At 45.8% G+C, this 17,704-nt stretch overlaps 1 protein-coding gene across 2 annotated transcripts; it reads left to right on the top strand.

The window, feature by feature from the left end:
* The first annotated feature begins 3,569 nt into the window (after positions 1-3,569).
* LOC123375598 (E3 ubiquitin-protein ligase TRIM56-like) lies at positions 3,570-14,149 on the top strand. 2 transcript variants are annotated; one of them, XM_045026631.1, is made up of 2 exons: positions 3,570-3,694; positions 10,845-14,149. In XM_045026631.1, the coding sequence occupies exon 2, from the start codon at positions 10,864-10,866 to the stop codon at positions 12,913-12,915; it is 2,052 nt and encodes a 683-aa protein (XP_044882566.1). In that variant the 5' UTR covers positions 3,570-3,694; positions 10,845-10,863; the 3' UTR covers positions 12,916-14,149. The 2 variants fall into 2 exon arrangements, with proteins under 2 accessions (XP_044882566.1, XP_044882565.1); XM_045026630.1 differs by lacking the exon at positions 3,570-3,694 and adding an exon at positions 3,749-4,417.
* The last annotated feature ends 3,555 nt before the right edge of the window (positions 14,150-17,704 follow it).

The raw sequence follows: 17,704 nt of genomic DNA, 5'->3' as shown, positions 1-17,704 counted from the left end.
TGTGCAGGGCGAAGACAAGCAGCTTTCTCTCTTTATTTTGTGCAAACCCCCTCCTTCCCTGCCAGTGTTATTAAAGGAGGGGAAAGTGATCAGGAACAGTCAGCATGGATTCACCAAGGGCATGTCATGCCTGACTAACCTAATTGCCTTCTATGATGAGATAACTGGCTCTGCGGATGAGGGGAAAGCAGTGGATGTGCTATTTCTGGACTTTAGCAAAGCTTTTGAATACAGTCTCCCACAGTATTCTTGCCAGCAAGTTAAAGAAGTATGGGCTGGATGAATGGATGGTAAGGTGGATAGAAAACTGGCTAGATGGTCGGGCTCAACGGGTAGTGATCAATGGTTCCATGTCTAGTTGGCAGCCAGTATCAAGTGGAGTGCCCCAAGGGTCGGTGCTGGGGCCGGTTTTGTTCAATATCTTCATTAACGATCTGGAGGATGGTGTGGACTGCACCCTTAGCAAGTTTGCAGATGACACTAAATTGGGAGGAGTGGTTGATACGCTGGAGGGTAGGGATAGGATACAGAGGGACCTAGATAAATTAGAGGATTGGGCCAAAAGAAATATGATGAGGTTCAACAAGGGTAAGTGCAGAGTCCTGCACTTAGGATGGGAAGAATCCCATTCACTGCTACAGACTAGGGACCGAATGGCTGGGCAGCAGTTCTGCAGAAAAGGACCTAGGGGTTACGGTGGACGAAAAGCTGAATATGAGTCAACAGTGTGCCCTTGTTGCCAAGAAGGCTAATGGCATTTTGGGTTGTATAAGTAGGGGCATTTCCAGCAGATCGAGGGATGTGATCATTCCCCTCTATTCAGCACTGGTGAGGCCTCATTTGGAGTACTGTGTCCAGTTTTGGGCCCCACACTACAAGAAGGATGTGGATAAATTGGAGAGAGTACAGCGGAGGGCAACAAAAATGATTAGGGGGCTGGAGCACATGACTTATGAGGAGAGGCTGAGGGAACTGGGATTGTTTAGTCTGCAGAAGAGAAGAATGAGGGGGGATTTGATAGCTGCTTTCAACTACCTGAAAGGGGGTTCCAAAGAGGATGGATCTAGACTTTTCTCAGTGGTAGAAGATGACAGAACAAGGAGTAATGGTCTCAAGTTGCAGAGGGGGAGGTTTAGGTTGGATATTAGGAAAAACTTTTTCACTAGTAGGGTGGTGAAGAACTGGAATGGGTTACCTAGGGAGGTGGTGGAATCTCCTTCCTTAGAGGTTTTTAAGGTCAGGCTTGACAAAGCCCTGGCTGGGATGATTTAGTTGGGTTTGGTCCTGCTTTGAGCAGGGGGTTGGACTAGATGACCTCCTGAGAGTCTATGATTCTATGATTATGCTGTTCCACATGTATCACACCTGGTAAACTCCTTATGTCTTTGTTTCCTCTGTAGAGTGCTATATGCAAATATTAAATAATCAAACAGATTCATGGAAAAGGATGGAAGTCCCAGAATTAGAACGGGGACAAAACACTGGGGTTAATACTCCACTCCTTAAAACAAAGGGTTCTGAAATCTTAAATCCTTTGGGGGAAAAAATCAGCTGATTCCAGGAAGGATAGCACCAAGAAACTAGCCAAATTTTAGGGCTTTAGGGACACCATTAGGGATTTCTAACTATCCCCAGCTGGAATCCCCTCTTTCCACAGACCTGTGATCCTGACCTCATCTCTGACCTGTCATTTCGCCTTAGCATGATTCCATCAGAAAGAGGATTACAGGGTTGGGATTCAAAATCAGTCTGCGTTTCTACTCTTAAAATTGCTTTCCCAGCCTGGCTTGTTCCAACATAATTTAACTGCTGGGAAAGCACTGGTGCCAACTATCCTGATTTTATCATGACTCATGATATTTGGTGTTTTCCTTAAGGTTTCAGCTCCTAGAATCACATGAATTGGGTCAAGTCAAAAGCATGCAGAGAGAAGAAAGGGATAAGAGGAAGATAGTGAGGGCCTGGAAAGATCATACAAGGAAAGGGAAGACAAAGCAAGATTTCACATGTATCAACCTAGGGTCCTTGCTGGCTCAGTTGTGATGACCAAATGTCCTCACTGGTGTGCTGAGGTCTGGGCATCTCCAATGATCCTTAAATTTCATCATCAAAGGACAGTGTCTGGAACAAAGCAGAAGTTTGTTGACCATTCCCCAAGGAATCCCCCAGGAGTCCATATTTTTTCTCTCCAAAGTCTCTTTTTAGAAGTCTGCGAGGGATGCAATGGGTCAAATAGGTCCTTATTGTTCTACCCTCCACTGGACCAGAATTGGGTGTGTCAGAAATTAGGCCTATTATTTTCTGGTTCCTATTGCCTCTTGTTTACAATCTTGACCTCACCATAATCCTTGTGTCATATCAGTCATCCTTTTCTGTTTATACCAAACCAGGCTGTCTCCTTTTCATATATGCCCTTTCTATAACATTAATAGTTATGGGTTCTTGTAACATTTTTATGAGCTTTCATCCACTTCCCAACAATTGAGCTCACAGTGAGGATTACCCTACAAGACCTCAATAATTAAAACAAGTGACATGATTTTTTTGGGACCTGACTCATAACTTTTGACTGTCTGAGGTGGACCACAATGGGGACGAATGAGATATCCCTGCAGGTAGGTGCACTATGTCAGTCTCCCCCGGAACTACCTACCCTTCTCTGGCAGAAACCTAGACAAAGATCATGTGAGTCACAAGAGTTGGAAACACTGCAACTCTAATCACTGTAATCAGGAGAGAGTGGAGCTCACTTACTCTCTAAGGCACTGTTCAAATAGGAAAAAAAAATAAGAGAAAGATACAGGCATGAGGACTGCTCTTAGGACTGCTCTAATTAGGTTATGTCTACACTACGAAATTATATAGACCTAACGTAAGTTAGCACACAGTCCCCATAGCTATTAAGTCTCTTGTGTGCATGCACACTTGGTGCCTTGCATTGGTGGTGCAGGTCCTCACCAGGAGCGCTTGTATTGATTGGATTGTCAGTGTGGGGCATTGTGGGATGGCTCCTTGAGGCCAGCAACCATCAACCTAAGCAAAGCAGCGTCTACACTGGCACTACATCGACTGACTCCATGCCTCGGCGCTGAGAGACACTTGGGAGCCAAATTCAAGAGAAGACACTTCATAGCTAGGCCAACACAAGGCAGCTTGCCACCCTTACCTTGTAGTACAGGCTAGGCCTTGGTGTGCAGCTGCTAACCCTAACCCTGCCCAGCAAGTCTCTGCCACCCAGTCCTCCCCATCCCCATCTCTTCCCCTGCCCTTCCTCCCTCCCCCAAGTCCTCCCCATCCCCACCTCTTCCCCTGCCCATCCCCACCTCTTCCCCTGCCCTTCCTCCCTCCCCCCAGTCCTCCCCATCCCCATCTCTTCCCCTGCCCTTCCTCCCTCCCCCCAGTCCTCCCCATCCCCATCCCCTGCCCTTCCTCCCACCCCTAGTCCTCCCCATCCCTTCCTTCCTTCCTCCCTCCCTCCCCTCAGTCCTCCCCACCCTCTGCCCTTCTTCCCGCCCTGCCTCCCCACGCAACTTTTCCCCGCTCCCCCCCCCGTTGCCGGGGCGGTTGGCGGTAAGACTCGGACCGGAAGGACGCGGAGCGGCTCCCGGAAGTGCGATAACGCCCCCGCTGGCCGGGCCTGCGCAGCTCGGGAGCGGAAATGGCGCTGCCCCAGTAGAGCTCGGCGCGGCGGCGGGTGAGTCGCGCGGGCGGGAACGTGGCGGCCCGGCCCGGCGGGCAGTGAGCGGGGCCAGGCCAGAGCCTGGAACCTGCCGTGTGCGCCCCTCCCCCCCGGGCGGGAAGCAGCTCCGGCGCTGGGCGGCGACCCCGCGCGCTGCCAGCCCCGCCCCTCGGGGGCTGTTTATTGGACGGTTTCAGCCGTGCCCGCAGGTTGCCTCGGGACCGGGTCCCGTCCCGGCGGGCGCTGTACGACGGGGGGTCGCCACCTTTTCCGTGCCGAGGCCCCCTCAACAGGCTGTAAACGCGCCAGGGCCCGGCGGGGGGGCTTGGGCCGGGGCATAATTTTACTTCTGTTGGGGCGGGGGGGGGCGCGGGCTGGAGCCAGCTGTGCACAGCAGGGTCCAGACAGGGAGCCGCCCCCCCCACCCAGGGGGCCACCCCGTCTGCCTGGGCTGTGGGGGGACACAACCGAAACCTACAACTCAACGCGGGCAGTCAGCTCGGATAGCCTGAAAACCGCTCAGCGCGCAGGCGGGGGGAACCGGGGGCTCTCGGGGCAGCTCCCTGCTTTCGCGGGGGGCGCTGGGGATCCCGGTTGAGAGTCACGGCTATGGACACACAAGATGGCCTCAATCCCCGCTACACGCAGTTTACAATGTAACTTGAATGACCAGATTTAGAAATATCGGTGCCTGTCTCCTGCGTGCATCTAACTGCTGCCAGCGCGTGCATGGATCAGGTAAGCGCCCATGCAAATGGGCGGATAAACAACGGGCAGAAATAGCCCTAACAGAGCACAGCCTAATTTTTTTTTAAACTACTGCTAGCCAAAATGGGCCCGTTTCTCCCCGGAGCTAGTCAATTTCTCCTGAGAGATGCACAAAGAGCAAAACTGAGTTTGAAATACAGACTCTTTATTGAGCAATCAGCTGAGCGGGTGCCTCCCTCGACTAGTGCCAGAGGAAGGACACACTGATACAACATTCTCATTACATATATATAGCATTATTGACGTCATATCAGGCCATACTAATAAGACCACGTATTCCTAAGCCAGGGACAGTGGGTACAGAGGTTTGTTTACCTGCTGACACAAACATTCCCTTGACCAAAGTATTTTGTAGCAATGTTTGTTAGGACAACATGTCACAACAAGCTCTTACTGATTACACAAGGGAATTAATATCAGATTTTATCTATCACTACTGAGTGATGCTTAATGCAGCATTAATCTTACTGTCGTCACAGGCAGGCCACCTCTCAAATGCCCCTTTGTGGCTTGAGATGGCTTTGCAGCAGCCATGCTTCAACTTCCCCTTTCAGGTGGCTTCTTAAATAAACTTCACAGGGGCTTTTTGCCCAGTAATGCCTTCCCTCCCAGGGTCTAATTAATTGACATAGGAGACAAAACAAAACTCAGTTGTGGGGCTTCTCGTTATCCCTGGAGTTCTCTGAAGCTGTTCCTTGCCTTGGCAGATCACTGTCGGACCTATCTGCCTGGAGGTTTTTTTTTGTTTTTTTACTGCTGTGGAGGCTGCTCTCTCTGGCCCTCAGCTTTCTTCAGCTCCTCTGGCTCTGAGGTTCAAACCATACTGCATGGTCAGGGGTTTCCTTCAAGAGCCTCCTGCTCTCTGTAGTCTCTGCCATGGCTTTCTCTCCCTGAGCATCCCATTCTCCCCCGGGAATCATCTGATCCCTGCTCAGGTGTGCCTGTCTAGTAACTAGGATTGGCTGGCCCTAGGCCTCTAGCCCTTAAATTGGCTTGCTACCCTTTTACACTAACCATATGTTTTGTCATGACATAAGTTATTTAAGTATTTTGTGATGAATCAAAATAAAATTAATGTGCCTGTTTTTAAGTTGTCCCAGATATTTATGATACAACAAGACAGGATTCACTATTGATTTTGAAGAATAATCTATTTGGGTCTTCACTTACCTAGAGAAAAGTGTCTCCATCAGAGGTGGACCCATTTTTACTTTACATCCACTGGCAAAAAGCACTAAGCGCCAGAAACCACTACCTTACAGTGAAGTTCTGGGAGGAAAGCATTAATTGGCTTCTGAGGGTGTGCTATAGACATAAGTCAAATGTTTTTTTATACTGAAATATTCATCCAGCTAAAGATTTGTGTTGGTGCTGTGAGTAAAAGTCCTGGTGGATTGTAACTAAATTAACCACCTAACTCCTTGAACTTCCTGTTTTGGGATGAAGTGATTATTTGCTGTGTTAATTTGATGGTTTGATTAAACTGATGATTTAATAACAGTGTTGCTGCTAACAAACCTTATTTCTGACCTTATAATTGCATTGTAATGTCCATAATTGGTTTGTTAGAATTTGTAATAGCCTAATCTTTGTGGTATGTTCTAAAATTCATAAAAAAACATGAGTTCCTTCAGTAAGTAATTTGGGTCAGAGTCCTAGAGAACTTCAATGTGTCAGCTGATCCAACTCAGATCCCAGATAGTTCCTTCCTTAATTTAGCCTAGTTCGCTGCAGACAGACACAAGGAATGGCAGGTGAGAGAACAGGGAGTTTTGCAAGGGAGTTTGGCAGGGGAGTGGGAAGGGAGTGGGAGTCCCTTGTCGGCCCTAACCCTTTCCCTGTAGTCCCCCTAAAACCTATAAGCCAAACCACATTCCAAAACCTCGTTCTGTAAACCGCCCTTCCATTAACTAGGAGACAATGCAGGCAGAAGCCCAGCAGCAGAGTGGGGGCTATCCAGTTTATTGCACTGAGTGTTGCATGTATGATTACCTGCCCTGTGGGCAGGTGGCATATGTGTGCAGTCAGTGCAAGGAGCTCCTGGCCCTCAGAGACCATGTACGGACTTTGGAGGCCAGGGTGGCGGAACTGGATGAGCTAAGAGAGGCAGAGAGGTATGTTGATGAGGCTTTCCGGGACACTGTAGAATTGTCCCACCTCTGGTCAGACAGCCCCTGCGCTGTTGAGGAGGAAAAACGGCCCAGGGAAGCAGAGCAGTCAATGGGAGCAGAAGGAAACCTTCCCATAGTTGGGACCCTCCTTCCAGATGGTGCTGGGGTTGCCTCTCGCACTGAGGTTGCCTCTCCGGGGGAGGGAACTGCAGTTTCTAGGAAAAGGCAGGTGTTAGTAATGGGAGATTCGATTATTAGAAACGTAGATAGCTGGGTTTGTGATGACTGGGAGAACCGTATGGTGACTTGCCTGCCTGGTGCAAAGGTTGCGGATCTCTCGAGGCATCTAGACAGACTTATGTGTAGTGCTGGGGAGGAGCCGGTGGTTGTGGTACATGTAGGTACCAATGACATAGGGAAGGGTAGGAGAGATGTCCTGGAAGCCAAATTTAGGCTGCTAGGGAAGAGACTGAAATCCAGGACCTCTATGGTGGCATTCTCAGAAATGCTCCCAGTTCCACGCGCAGGGTCAGGTAGGCAGGCAGAGCTTCAGAGTCTCAACGCGTGGATGAGACGATGGTGTAGAGAGGAGGGGTTCACGTTCATTAGGAACTGGGGAAACTTCTGCGATGGGGGAGCCTATACAGGAGAGATGGGCTCCACCTAAACCAAAGTGGAACCAGACTGCAGGCACTAAACATTAAAAAGGTTGTAGAGCAGTTTTTAAACTAGGAGATGGGGGAAAGCCGACTGCTGCAGAGGAGCATGTGGATCGGACACAGACTTCTCTTAGGGGAGAGTCTGATGATAGAGAATCTCCAGGTTATAGTCAGGAGCAGAGGACGGAAGAGGATAATGTAAGGGCCAGATCAGATGATAAACAGTCACATAAAAAAGAATTCAGCACATCAGAAAAAGGCAGACTAATAAACAGGGACAAGTTTTTAAAGTGCTTGTACACAAATGCTAGAAGTCTAAATAATAAGATGGGTGAACTAGAGTGACTTGTGATAAAGGAGGATATTGATATAATAGGCATCACAGAAACCTGGTGGACTGAGAGCAATCAATGGGACACAATCATTCTGGGGTACAAAATATATCAGAAGGACAGAACAGGTCATGCAGGGGGAGGAGTGGCACTATATGTGAAAGAAAGTGTAGATTCAAATGAAGTAAAAATCTTAAGCGAATCCACATGTTTCATAGAATCTCTATGGAGAGAAATTTCATGCTCTAATAAAAATATAACATTAGGGATCTATTATCGACCACCTGACCAGGACAGTGATAGTGATGATGAAATGCTAAGGGAAATTAGAGAGGCTATCAAAATTAAGAACCCAATAATAGTGAGGGATTTCAATTATCCCCATATTGACTGGGAACATTTCACTTCAGGACGAAATGCGAGATAAAATTTCTCGATACTTTAAATGACTGCTTCATGGAGCAGCTGATACGGGAACCCACAAGGGGAGAAGCAACTCTAGATTTAATCCTGAGTGGAGCGCAGGACTTGGTCCAAGAGGTAACTATAGCAGGACCGCTGGGAAATAGTAACCATGATACAATAGCATTCAACATCCCTGTGGTGGGAAGAACACCTTAACAGCCCAACACTGTGGCATTTAATTTCAAAAGGGGGAACTATACAAAAATGAGGGGGTTAGTTAAACAAAAGTTAAAAGGTACAGTGACTAAAGTGAAATCCCTGCAAGTTGCGTGGGCCCTTTTTAAAGACACCATAATAGAGGCCCAACTTCAATGTATACCCCAAATTAAGAAAAACAGTAAAAGAACTAAAAAAGAGCCACCATGGCTTAACAACCATGTAAAAGAAACAGTGAGAGATAAAAAGACTTCCTTTAAAAAGTGGAAGTCAAATCCTGGTGAGGCAAATAGAAAGGAGCACAAACACTGCCAACTTAAGTCCAAGAGTGTAATAAGAAAAGCCAAAGAGGAGTTTGAAGAACGGCTAGCCAAAAACTCCAAAGGTGGTAATAAAATGTTTTTAAGTACATCAGAAGCAGGAAGCCTGCTAAACAACCAGTGGGGCCCCTTGACGATCGAAATACAAAAGGAGCACTTAAAGACGATAAAGTCATTGCGGAGAAACTAAATGGATTCTTTGCTTCAGTCTTCACGGCTGAGGATGTTAGGGAGATTCCCAAACCTGAGCTGGCATTTGTAGGTGACAAATCTGAGAAACTGTCACAGATTGAAGTGTCACTAGAGGAGGTTTTGGAATTAATTGATAAACTCAAAATTAACAAGTCACCGGGACCAGATGGCATTCACCCAAGAGTTCTAAAAGAACTCAAATGTGAAGTTGCGAAACTATTAACTAAGGTTTGTAACCTGTCCTTTAAATCGGCTTCGGTACCCAATGACTGGAAGTTAGCTAATGTAACGCCAATATTTAAAAAGGGCTCTAGGGGTGATCCCGGCAATTACAGACCGGTAAGTCTAATGTCGGTACCGGGCAAATTAGTCGAAACAATAGTTAAGAATAAAATTGTCGGAGACATAGAAAAACATAAACTGTTGAGCAATAGTCAACATGGTTTCTGTAAAGGGAAATCGTGTCTTACTAATCTATTAGAGTTCTTTGAAGGGGTCAACAAACATGTGGGCAAGGGGGATCCAGTGGACATAGTGTACTTAGATTTCCAGAAAGTCTTTGACAAGGTCCCTCACCAAAGCCTGTTACGTAAATTAAGCTGTCATGGGATAAAAGGGAAGGTCCTTTCATGGATTGAGAACTGGTTAAAAGACAGGGAACAAAGGGTAGGAATTAATGGTAAATTCTCAGAATGGAGAGGGGTAACTAGTGGTGTTCCCCAAGGGTCAGTCCTAGGACCAATCCTATTCAATTTATTCATAAATGATCTGGAGAAAGGGGTAAACAGTGAGGTGGCAAAGTTTGCAGATGATACTAAACTACTCAAGATAGTTAAGACCAAAGCAGATTGTGAAGAACTTCAAAAAGATCTCACAAAACTAAGTGATTGAGCAACAAAATGGCAAATGAAATGTAATGTGGATAAATGTAAAGTAATGCACATTGGAAAAAATAACCCCAACTATACATACAATATGATGGGGGCTAATTTAGCTACAATGAGTCAGGAAAAAGATCTTGGCGTCATCGTGGATAGTTCTCTGAAGATGTCCACGCAGTGTGCAGAGGCAGTCAAAAAAGCAAACAGGATGTTAGGAATCATTAAAAAGGGGATAGAGAATAAGACTGAGAATATATTATTGCCCTTATATAAATCCATGGTACGCCCACATCTCGAATACTGTGTACAGATGTGGTCTCCTCACCTCAAAAAAGATATTCTAGCACTAGAAAAGGTTCAGAAAAGGGCAACTAAAATGATTAGGGGTTTAGAGAGGGTCCCATATGAGGAAAGATTAAAGAGGCTAGGACTCTTCAGCTTGGAAAAGAGAAGACTAATGGGGGATATGATAGAGGTATATAAAATCATGAGTGATGTTAAGAAAGTGGATAAGGAAAAGTTATTTACTTATTCCCATAATACAAGAACTAGGGGTCACCAAATGAAATTAATAGGCAGCAGGTTTAAAACAAATAAAAGGAAGTTCTTCACGCAGCGCACAGTCAACTTGTGGAACTCCTTACCTGAGGAGGTTGTGAAGGCTAGGACTATAACAGTGTTTAAAAGGGAACTGGATAAATTCATGGTGGCTAAGTGCATAAATGGCTATTAGCTAGGATGGGTAAGAATGGTGTCCCTAGCCTCTGTTCGTCAAAGGATGATCATTGCCTGTTAGGTTCACTCCCTCTGGGGCACCTGGCATTGGCCACTGTCGGTAGACAGATACTGGGCTAGATGGACCTTTGATCTGACCCGGTACGGCTTTTCTTATGTTCTTATGTTATGTTCTTACAGACTATACATTTTAGTAATTTTGGGGATAAAATTCCTGGATGCTCAACAATTTCTTGCCTATGTCCCCAGGGCGAATAGATTCAAACATTTCTGCAGTGTCAGGAAGCAAAAATTTCCACAAGTGTTCACTAAAGATACCCATCCAGCTAAACAGAAGCATGCACAAGGACAGATATATGATGCAGGCCAGACCGTGACCCTGTCTCCCTCTCCTCTCACCCATATATCTGCTTCTCTCTTTCCCCTTGTTGCTCCCATGTGTCACTCTGGCTTTTTCTTGGGATTGCAGCCTTCAGCAGGACTGTCACTCAGATGATGGGTGTAGAAATAAGATGAGTACATTTTGACTCTTCTCTTTGTTTTCAGGCCTCGTTTGGATGGAGCAATGGCTCTAACCTCTATGTCCTTACAAGAATTAATCAAGGAGGATTTCCTGACCTGTAAAATCTGCTATGATCTCTACACAGTGCCGAAGATCCTTCCGTGTCTGCACAGTTACTGCCAGCATTGCCTGGAACCACTAGTGAAGGACGGAGCCCTCCTGTGTCCTGAGTGCCGGCTGCAAACAGATGTCCCAGGAGGAGCCTCATCTCTGAAAACCAACTTCTTCATCAACAGCCTACTGGAGTTGTTCCAGATTAAACACAACAGGGACTTGGCCTGCACAGTCTGCTCAGATGCCCAGAAGATCTTGACTGCAACTGCCCGTTGCCTAGACTGCAAGGATTTCTTGTGCCAGTCATGCACTCAGGGCCATTGCTGCTCCCGTCTCACTCTTCATCACAAGGTGGTGAAGCTTGAGGCGTTTCTAGCTGGGGAGTATGATGCTGAGATGAGGCTGCTTCAGGAGCTGTGCTGCCAGGACCACCAGCAGGAAGCTCTGCGATTCTTCTGTGACACCTGCAGTGCTCCCATCTGCAGGGACTGCCGCATGCTAGACCATTTCCAGCACAAGGTGGTCTCTATGGCAAATGCTGTGCAGCGGGAAAGGCCTTCTGTTGAGCAGCTAATTGACAGCCTGGCAGGAACAATAACATGCATCTCTGAGCAGGAAAAAGCTGTGGAGGAGACAGTAGATAAGTTGAAAACATCAGGAGAGAACATAAAGGAGAGGATCACCAGATATGTGGATGACTTTATTGACTATCTCCTGGCCCAGAAAGAAGCCATTCTGGGTGAGCTGTCTGCTTTTCTAACTCAGCAAATGGAAAGTTGTCGCCTGGTGAAAGAGGAGCTCCAGAACCAAAGAGATAAAGCAATCAGTACCAAGGAGTTCTCTCAAAGGGTCCTCTATGTGGGAAAGGACTATGAGATCTTACACCTGGAGGGCATGATAAGGAATCGGATTCAGGAGCTCCAGACATATATCCCACGGAAACTAGAGAGCCAAATCCCTGAATTGGCCATAGCCTGGGATCAGCCAGTAATGCTGTCTGAGGCAGCACTCTTCAGTCTAGTGTTTCCTGGGGAACATCCTAAAGGAGACATGGAAACTGTTTTTGAGCCAGATAGTGAGGCATCTGCTTCCCCCAGTGAGGAGTCTGAGGATGACCCAGTCTTGCCTGTGGACTCGGAAGAAGACTCGTGTCCAAACTCTGAAGAGAGTGCTCCTGACACTCCCAACAAGAACTCCTCTTGTTGCAGCAGACGCAGTAAAAGGCCTAAGCGTGTCTGCACTTTCGAGGTAGACCAGTGCTGCTCCCAAGTAAAGCCCAATATCACAGGGATTGCTGTTCTGCCTCATGCTGGTGGCATTCTCCTGTTGGATCAGGAGAATGATGAGATAAAGCAGTACAGCGCTGGTGGGCACTTTCAGCAATCAATACCCCTGCCAGACACAGACAGTGTCTTCTGTGGCATTTCGGTCTGTGGAGATGTCCTAGCTTGCTCTTCAGATTCCTTCCTCTTCTTTCTGACCCTTGAGGGCAAGTTTCTGCACAAGTTGCTGCTAAGGGGATCCGAGTCTTCCTATGCTATCACCTCCTATGAGGACTCCTATATTGCTGTGAGTGAGGGCACTCTCTGCTCCATCTCCCTTTACAGCCCTTCAGGACACTGCGTGGGCAGGGTGACACCCACAGATTACCATGGGGGGAAGTTCCTTTTCATTGCCGTCAATGACTGGGAGGAATTCATTGTCTCAGACTTCATCAAGAAGCAGATTGTCATCATTGAGAAGTCTGGGCTGATCCTCAACGTGCTGAAGACCTCACACTCGCTGCTGACAAAGCCGTTTAGTGTATGCGTGGACACGTCCAGTAACATTTTTGTGGTCGATCAGTTGAAGGTGATTAAATTTTCCCCAGATGGTGAGACGGGGGAGGTAGTGTTGAGCAACCAAAATCGGCAGAAGAGACCCCGTGTCCTTGCTGTGGATGATGGCGGGCGCCTTGTCCTGGTGCAAGAGGATGGTTACGTCCACATTTACTGCTTCTAGTTCACACCCTAGGAGAATGTGGTCTGAGTGCCCCAAAGTAGCTGGTTCTGTAACCTCAGGTCCCAAAACCTTGTGTTAATAGAGCGCCAGAGTAATCCCACTAGTACTGTCACCTCCAGATGTGTTACAGAGCTTTAGCCCTGACTCTAGGTGTCAGTGGAGCAGACATGTCTGGGCAGGAATCTTTGTGCTCCAAGGGTTTTGAAAATAATCAGAGTCCAGGGGAGCTGGAGGTAGAAATAATATTTCACTAACTGAGATGAGATCCATATTGCCAAAACTTTCTACACTCTTCCAGCTCACTTGCCAGTTTATGCGGGGGACACTGCAATGCTATAGTCAGTGCTATCAGTGCCTGAGGTGAACAGCTGGAGAGCTGGGAATAATGGCTAGCTCTAAGGAAATGGCAGAAGGGAAATGCCTTTGCTTAATGTGCATTTGGTAGTTGGCACTGATGGATGACAGGTGCCTTTTAACTGTTTCACTTTACAGTAACATCTCTTCCCCTGCCTGCCTTACCTCTGCATCAGCGGTGTGAGCTGATAGAACTCTGATTTCCACTTTCACTGTTCTGGAGTGTGTCCCAGATTAAGGGAATGTTCAGAATAACGACCTACTTCTATCTCTCAGCATCCCCTTTGCCATCTTAGCCAACCAGCCACTGAATTTCTCCCTCTTCCCCACCCTCTTCCGCCCCCCATACAAGTCAGAGTCCTCCTTGAGCAGGATGACCAAACTTCACAAAGGAACCTTACACCTGCCAGAGGCTGTGGGAACCTGGTCTCAGCATTGGAAGTATCCAGGGAACCTGACCAGTCCCACAAGTATGAAAAGGTAAAAATGGCTAGAACTGTATCTAAAGATCCCAAGCAGAAAGCACCCAGCCTTGCTGCAGCCAAGGACTGGTTAGTGCATCCATTGGGAAGGCGGTGGCAGTCACCTCAGTTCAACAGGTGATGCGCAGCCTCTTACATTCCTTTTCTGTTTAGCCTGTTGAATCCAGGCAGAGCAGTCCGTGCTTGAGCAGGTCTCAGCTTTTGTTTATATTTAGGGATAAAGACTAAAGATTCCTATTGCATTCCAGCTCATCCTACTGTTAATGCTCAAACAGAAATGATTGTTTTACACTAACACTTTTATGCATTTGGATAATTAATAGAGCCTCATGCTTTCCCTTATGAACTGTTTTCCAAATTTTCTTCTTGTTTCGCTTTAATAAAGCCTGGTGCAATTATGGGTGTGGCAGGCCTCACTAAGGGTCCAGGGCATGGCTCTGACACTGAGTCCTCAGAGTGACCTGAAAATAAGGGATTTTTGCTGGAGCCTTTCCTTGTGTGCAGGACAGGATGTGAGAATACATTCAGTGGCTTCTTACACTGTGTTGGCAAGAAATGTTCAGGCTCTTACCGAGCAGCTCTGTGGGAGCTATTGAGGCATTTGTCTTTGGGCTTTGTTTTAACACTTGCTGGCAAATGTGCTCTCTTACACAGATTCTCAGGGACCTAGCCACGTGCACTGTTGTGTAGACATGCATTCTCTCACGCACTCATGCGCGCACACACATTAGTATTCATGTGTGTGCATACAAAATTACTAAAGATAGTTAAGACCCAGGCAGACTGCAAAGAGCTACAAAAGGATCTCTCAAAACTGGGTGACTGGGCAACAAAATGGCAGATGAAATTTAATGTTGATAAATGCAAAGTAATGCACATTGGAAAGCGTAATCCCAACTATACATATAAAAGTATGGGGTCTAAATTAGCTGTTACTGCTCAAGAAAGAGATATTGGAGTCATTGTGAATAGTTCTCTTAACACATCCACTCAATGTGCGGCGACAGTCAAAAAAGCGAACAGAATGCTGGGAATAGTTAAGAAAGGGATAAATAATAGGACAGAAAATGTTGCCTCTATATAAATCCATGGTATGCCCACTTCTTCAATACTGTGTGCAGATGTGGTCGCCCCATCTCAAAAAAGATATATTGGACTTGGAAAAGGTTCAGAAAAGGGCAACAAAAATTATTAGGGGTATGGAATGGCTTCCGTATAAGGAGAGATTAATAAGACTGGGACTTTTAAACTTGGAAAAGAGACGGCTAAGGGGAGATATGATTGAGGTCTATAAAATCATGACTGGTGTAGAGAAAATAGATAAAGAAGTGTTGTTTACTACTACTCATAACACAGGAACTAGGGTCACCAAATGAAATTAATAGGCAGCAGGTTTAAAACAAACAAAAGGAAGTATTTCTTCACACAACTCATAGTCAACCTGTGGAACTCCTCGTCAGAGGATGTTGTGAAGGCCAAGACTATAACAGGGTTCAAAAAAGAACTAGATATTAGCCAGGATGGGCAGGGATGGTGTTTGCCAGAAGCTGGGAATGAGCGACAGAATGGATCACTTGATTACCTGTTTTGTTCATTCCCTCTGGGGTACCTGGCATTGGCCATTGTTGGAAGACAGGCTAGAGGGCTAGATGGACCTTTGGTCTGACCCAGTAGGGCCATTCTTATGTTATGTACAACACATTCTCACGTGCCCTTGTACACAGAAATGCAGTTGTGCACGCACAGTCCATATGTTGGTCCAATAGTATGTTGTCCTCATTTCTTTCCATGATAGTATCGCCAGAATCATTCATCATTGTGCCTCTTCTCCTACCCCCTCCCCCATTTCCTCATTAACCCATCCTCCAACTTTGCTGAGATTTGTTATGGAAGGCCCATACTTTTCAACATTGTAGTGTCTGTGAAAATGCTTAGTGTGCAGCAGCTCTTCACCGGTAATAAAGTGTCATAACCCGATCATTAGGGACTGTCCCTGCCATGCTCTAGGATGTCATGCCTCTGAGGATGGAGCCCTAAACTGCCTTATGCTATATTGCAGTCATTTCACATTAACTCCCCACCTGTTCACTCTGCCTCTCCCCACCCTCGCTGCCACCTTTATTCCAGCTTTAAAATGCCATCCTGCACATTTCTCTATTATAGTAATAGAATAGCATTTATATTGCGCACTAGACATGTCCATTCATTAGATTAATAGATTCATAGTTTAAGGCTGGAAGGGACCATTAGATCTAGTTTGGCCTTTGAGATCCAGGCCATTCGATTTCATCCACTTTCCCCTGTATTGAACCCAATAGCTTTTGTTTGACTAAAGCGTCTTCCAGAGAGGCATCCACTTTGCATATGAAGACAGCAAGAGATGGAGAATCCACCACTTCCCTTGGGAGTTAGTGAGGGTGATTAAACATTGGAACCGTTAAAATAACTGCCTTATTTCTAATTTGAATTTGTTTGGCATCAACTTCCAGCCATTACTTCTTGTTACTCCTTTCTCCTAAAGAACTCTTTAGCACCCTGTATTTTCTCCCTATGGAGGTAGTTAAATGCTAATCAAGTCACCGCTCACATTTTCTTTGAAGTAAGATAAACAGATGGAGCTATTTAAGTCTCACTGTAAAAGAACTGTACATCTCCAGCCCTTATATAGTTTTTGTGGCTCTTTCCTGCACACTCTGATTTTTCAACATGTTTTAAATAATATGGCACCAGAACTGGACAGTATTCTTGTGCTGGTCTCACCAATGCCATATACAGAGGTAGAAATCTCTCTACTACTCATTATTCCTCTGTTTTTATGTTCATGGATCATATTAGCCCTTTTTGCCAGCGCGTCAGACGGGGGGCTCATCTAGAGCTGCTTCCCTATGGCCCCTAAATAATTCTGAGTCAATGCTTTCCAGGGTACAGTCCCATTCAGTAGGTATGGCCTGCACTCCTTGTTCGCAGATGTATAAAGTTGCCTTTGGCTGTATTAAGAATCATTTTGTTTGAATGGGCCCAGTTTACTAAGTGATCCAGATCGCTCTGTATGACTGCCATGTCATTATTTACCACTTCACAGATTTTTGTGTCATCCACAAATTTTATCAGCAGTGATTTTATATTTACTTCCAGATCATTGATGAAAATGTTAAATAATGTCAGGCCTAGAAGTGATACCTGCAGGACAGCAGTGAAGATTTACCTCAAACCTCCCCCCCCCCCCCACACACATTTAATCATTCCTCAGTGACAATTACATTTAGGTATCGGTCAGTTAGCCAGTTCTTAATCCATGTAACGTGTGCACTACTGATATTGTATAATGCTATTTTTTAAAATCAAAATGTCATGCAACTGTCTTAAAGAAGTCAAGATTAATTACATGTATGCAAGCTTCACACCCTTAAACATTTTTAAAACCTTATTTTCTTTACAAACAACAATAGTTTACTTATATATTACAGACTTATAGAAAGAGACCACCTAAAAATTTTAAAATGCATTACTGGCACGCAAAACCTTTAATTAGAGTGAATAAATGAAGATTCGGCACAGCACTTCTGAAAGGTTGCCAATCCCTGTGATAGAGGTATATAAAATTATGAGTGATGTGGAGAAAGTGGATAAGGAAAAGTTATTTACTTATTCCCATAATACAAGAACTAGGGGTCACCAAATGAAATTAATAGGCAGCAGGTTTAGAACAAAAGGAAGTTCTTCACACAGTGCACAGTCAACTTGTGGAACTCCTTACCTGAGGCGGTTGTGAAGGCTAGGACTATAACAGCGTTTAAAAGAGAACTGGATAAATTCATGGAGGTTAAGTCCATTAATGGCTACAAGCCAGGATGGGTAATGAATGGTGTCCCTAGCCTCTGTCAGAGGGTTGGAGATGGATGGCAGGAGAGAGATCACTTGATCATTACCTGTTAGGTTCACTCCCTTTGGGG

This window comes from Mauremys mutica, chromosome 8 (genome assembly GCF_020497125.1).
Source record: "Mauremys mutica isolate MM-2020 ecotype Southern chromosome 8, ASM2049712v1, whole genome shotgun sequence".
Taxonomy (NCBI): Eukaryota; Metazoa; Chordata; order Testudines; family Geoemydidae; genus Mauremys; species Mauremys mutica.
Note: the sequence above shows the minus strand (reverse complement) of the source record. Positions and strands in the feature narration are given on the sequence as shown.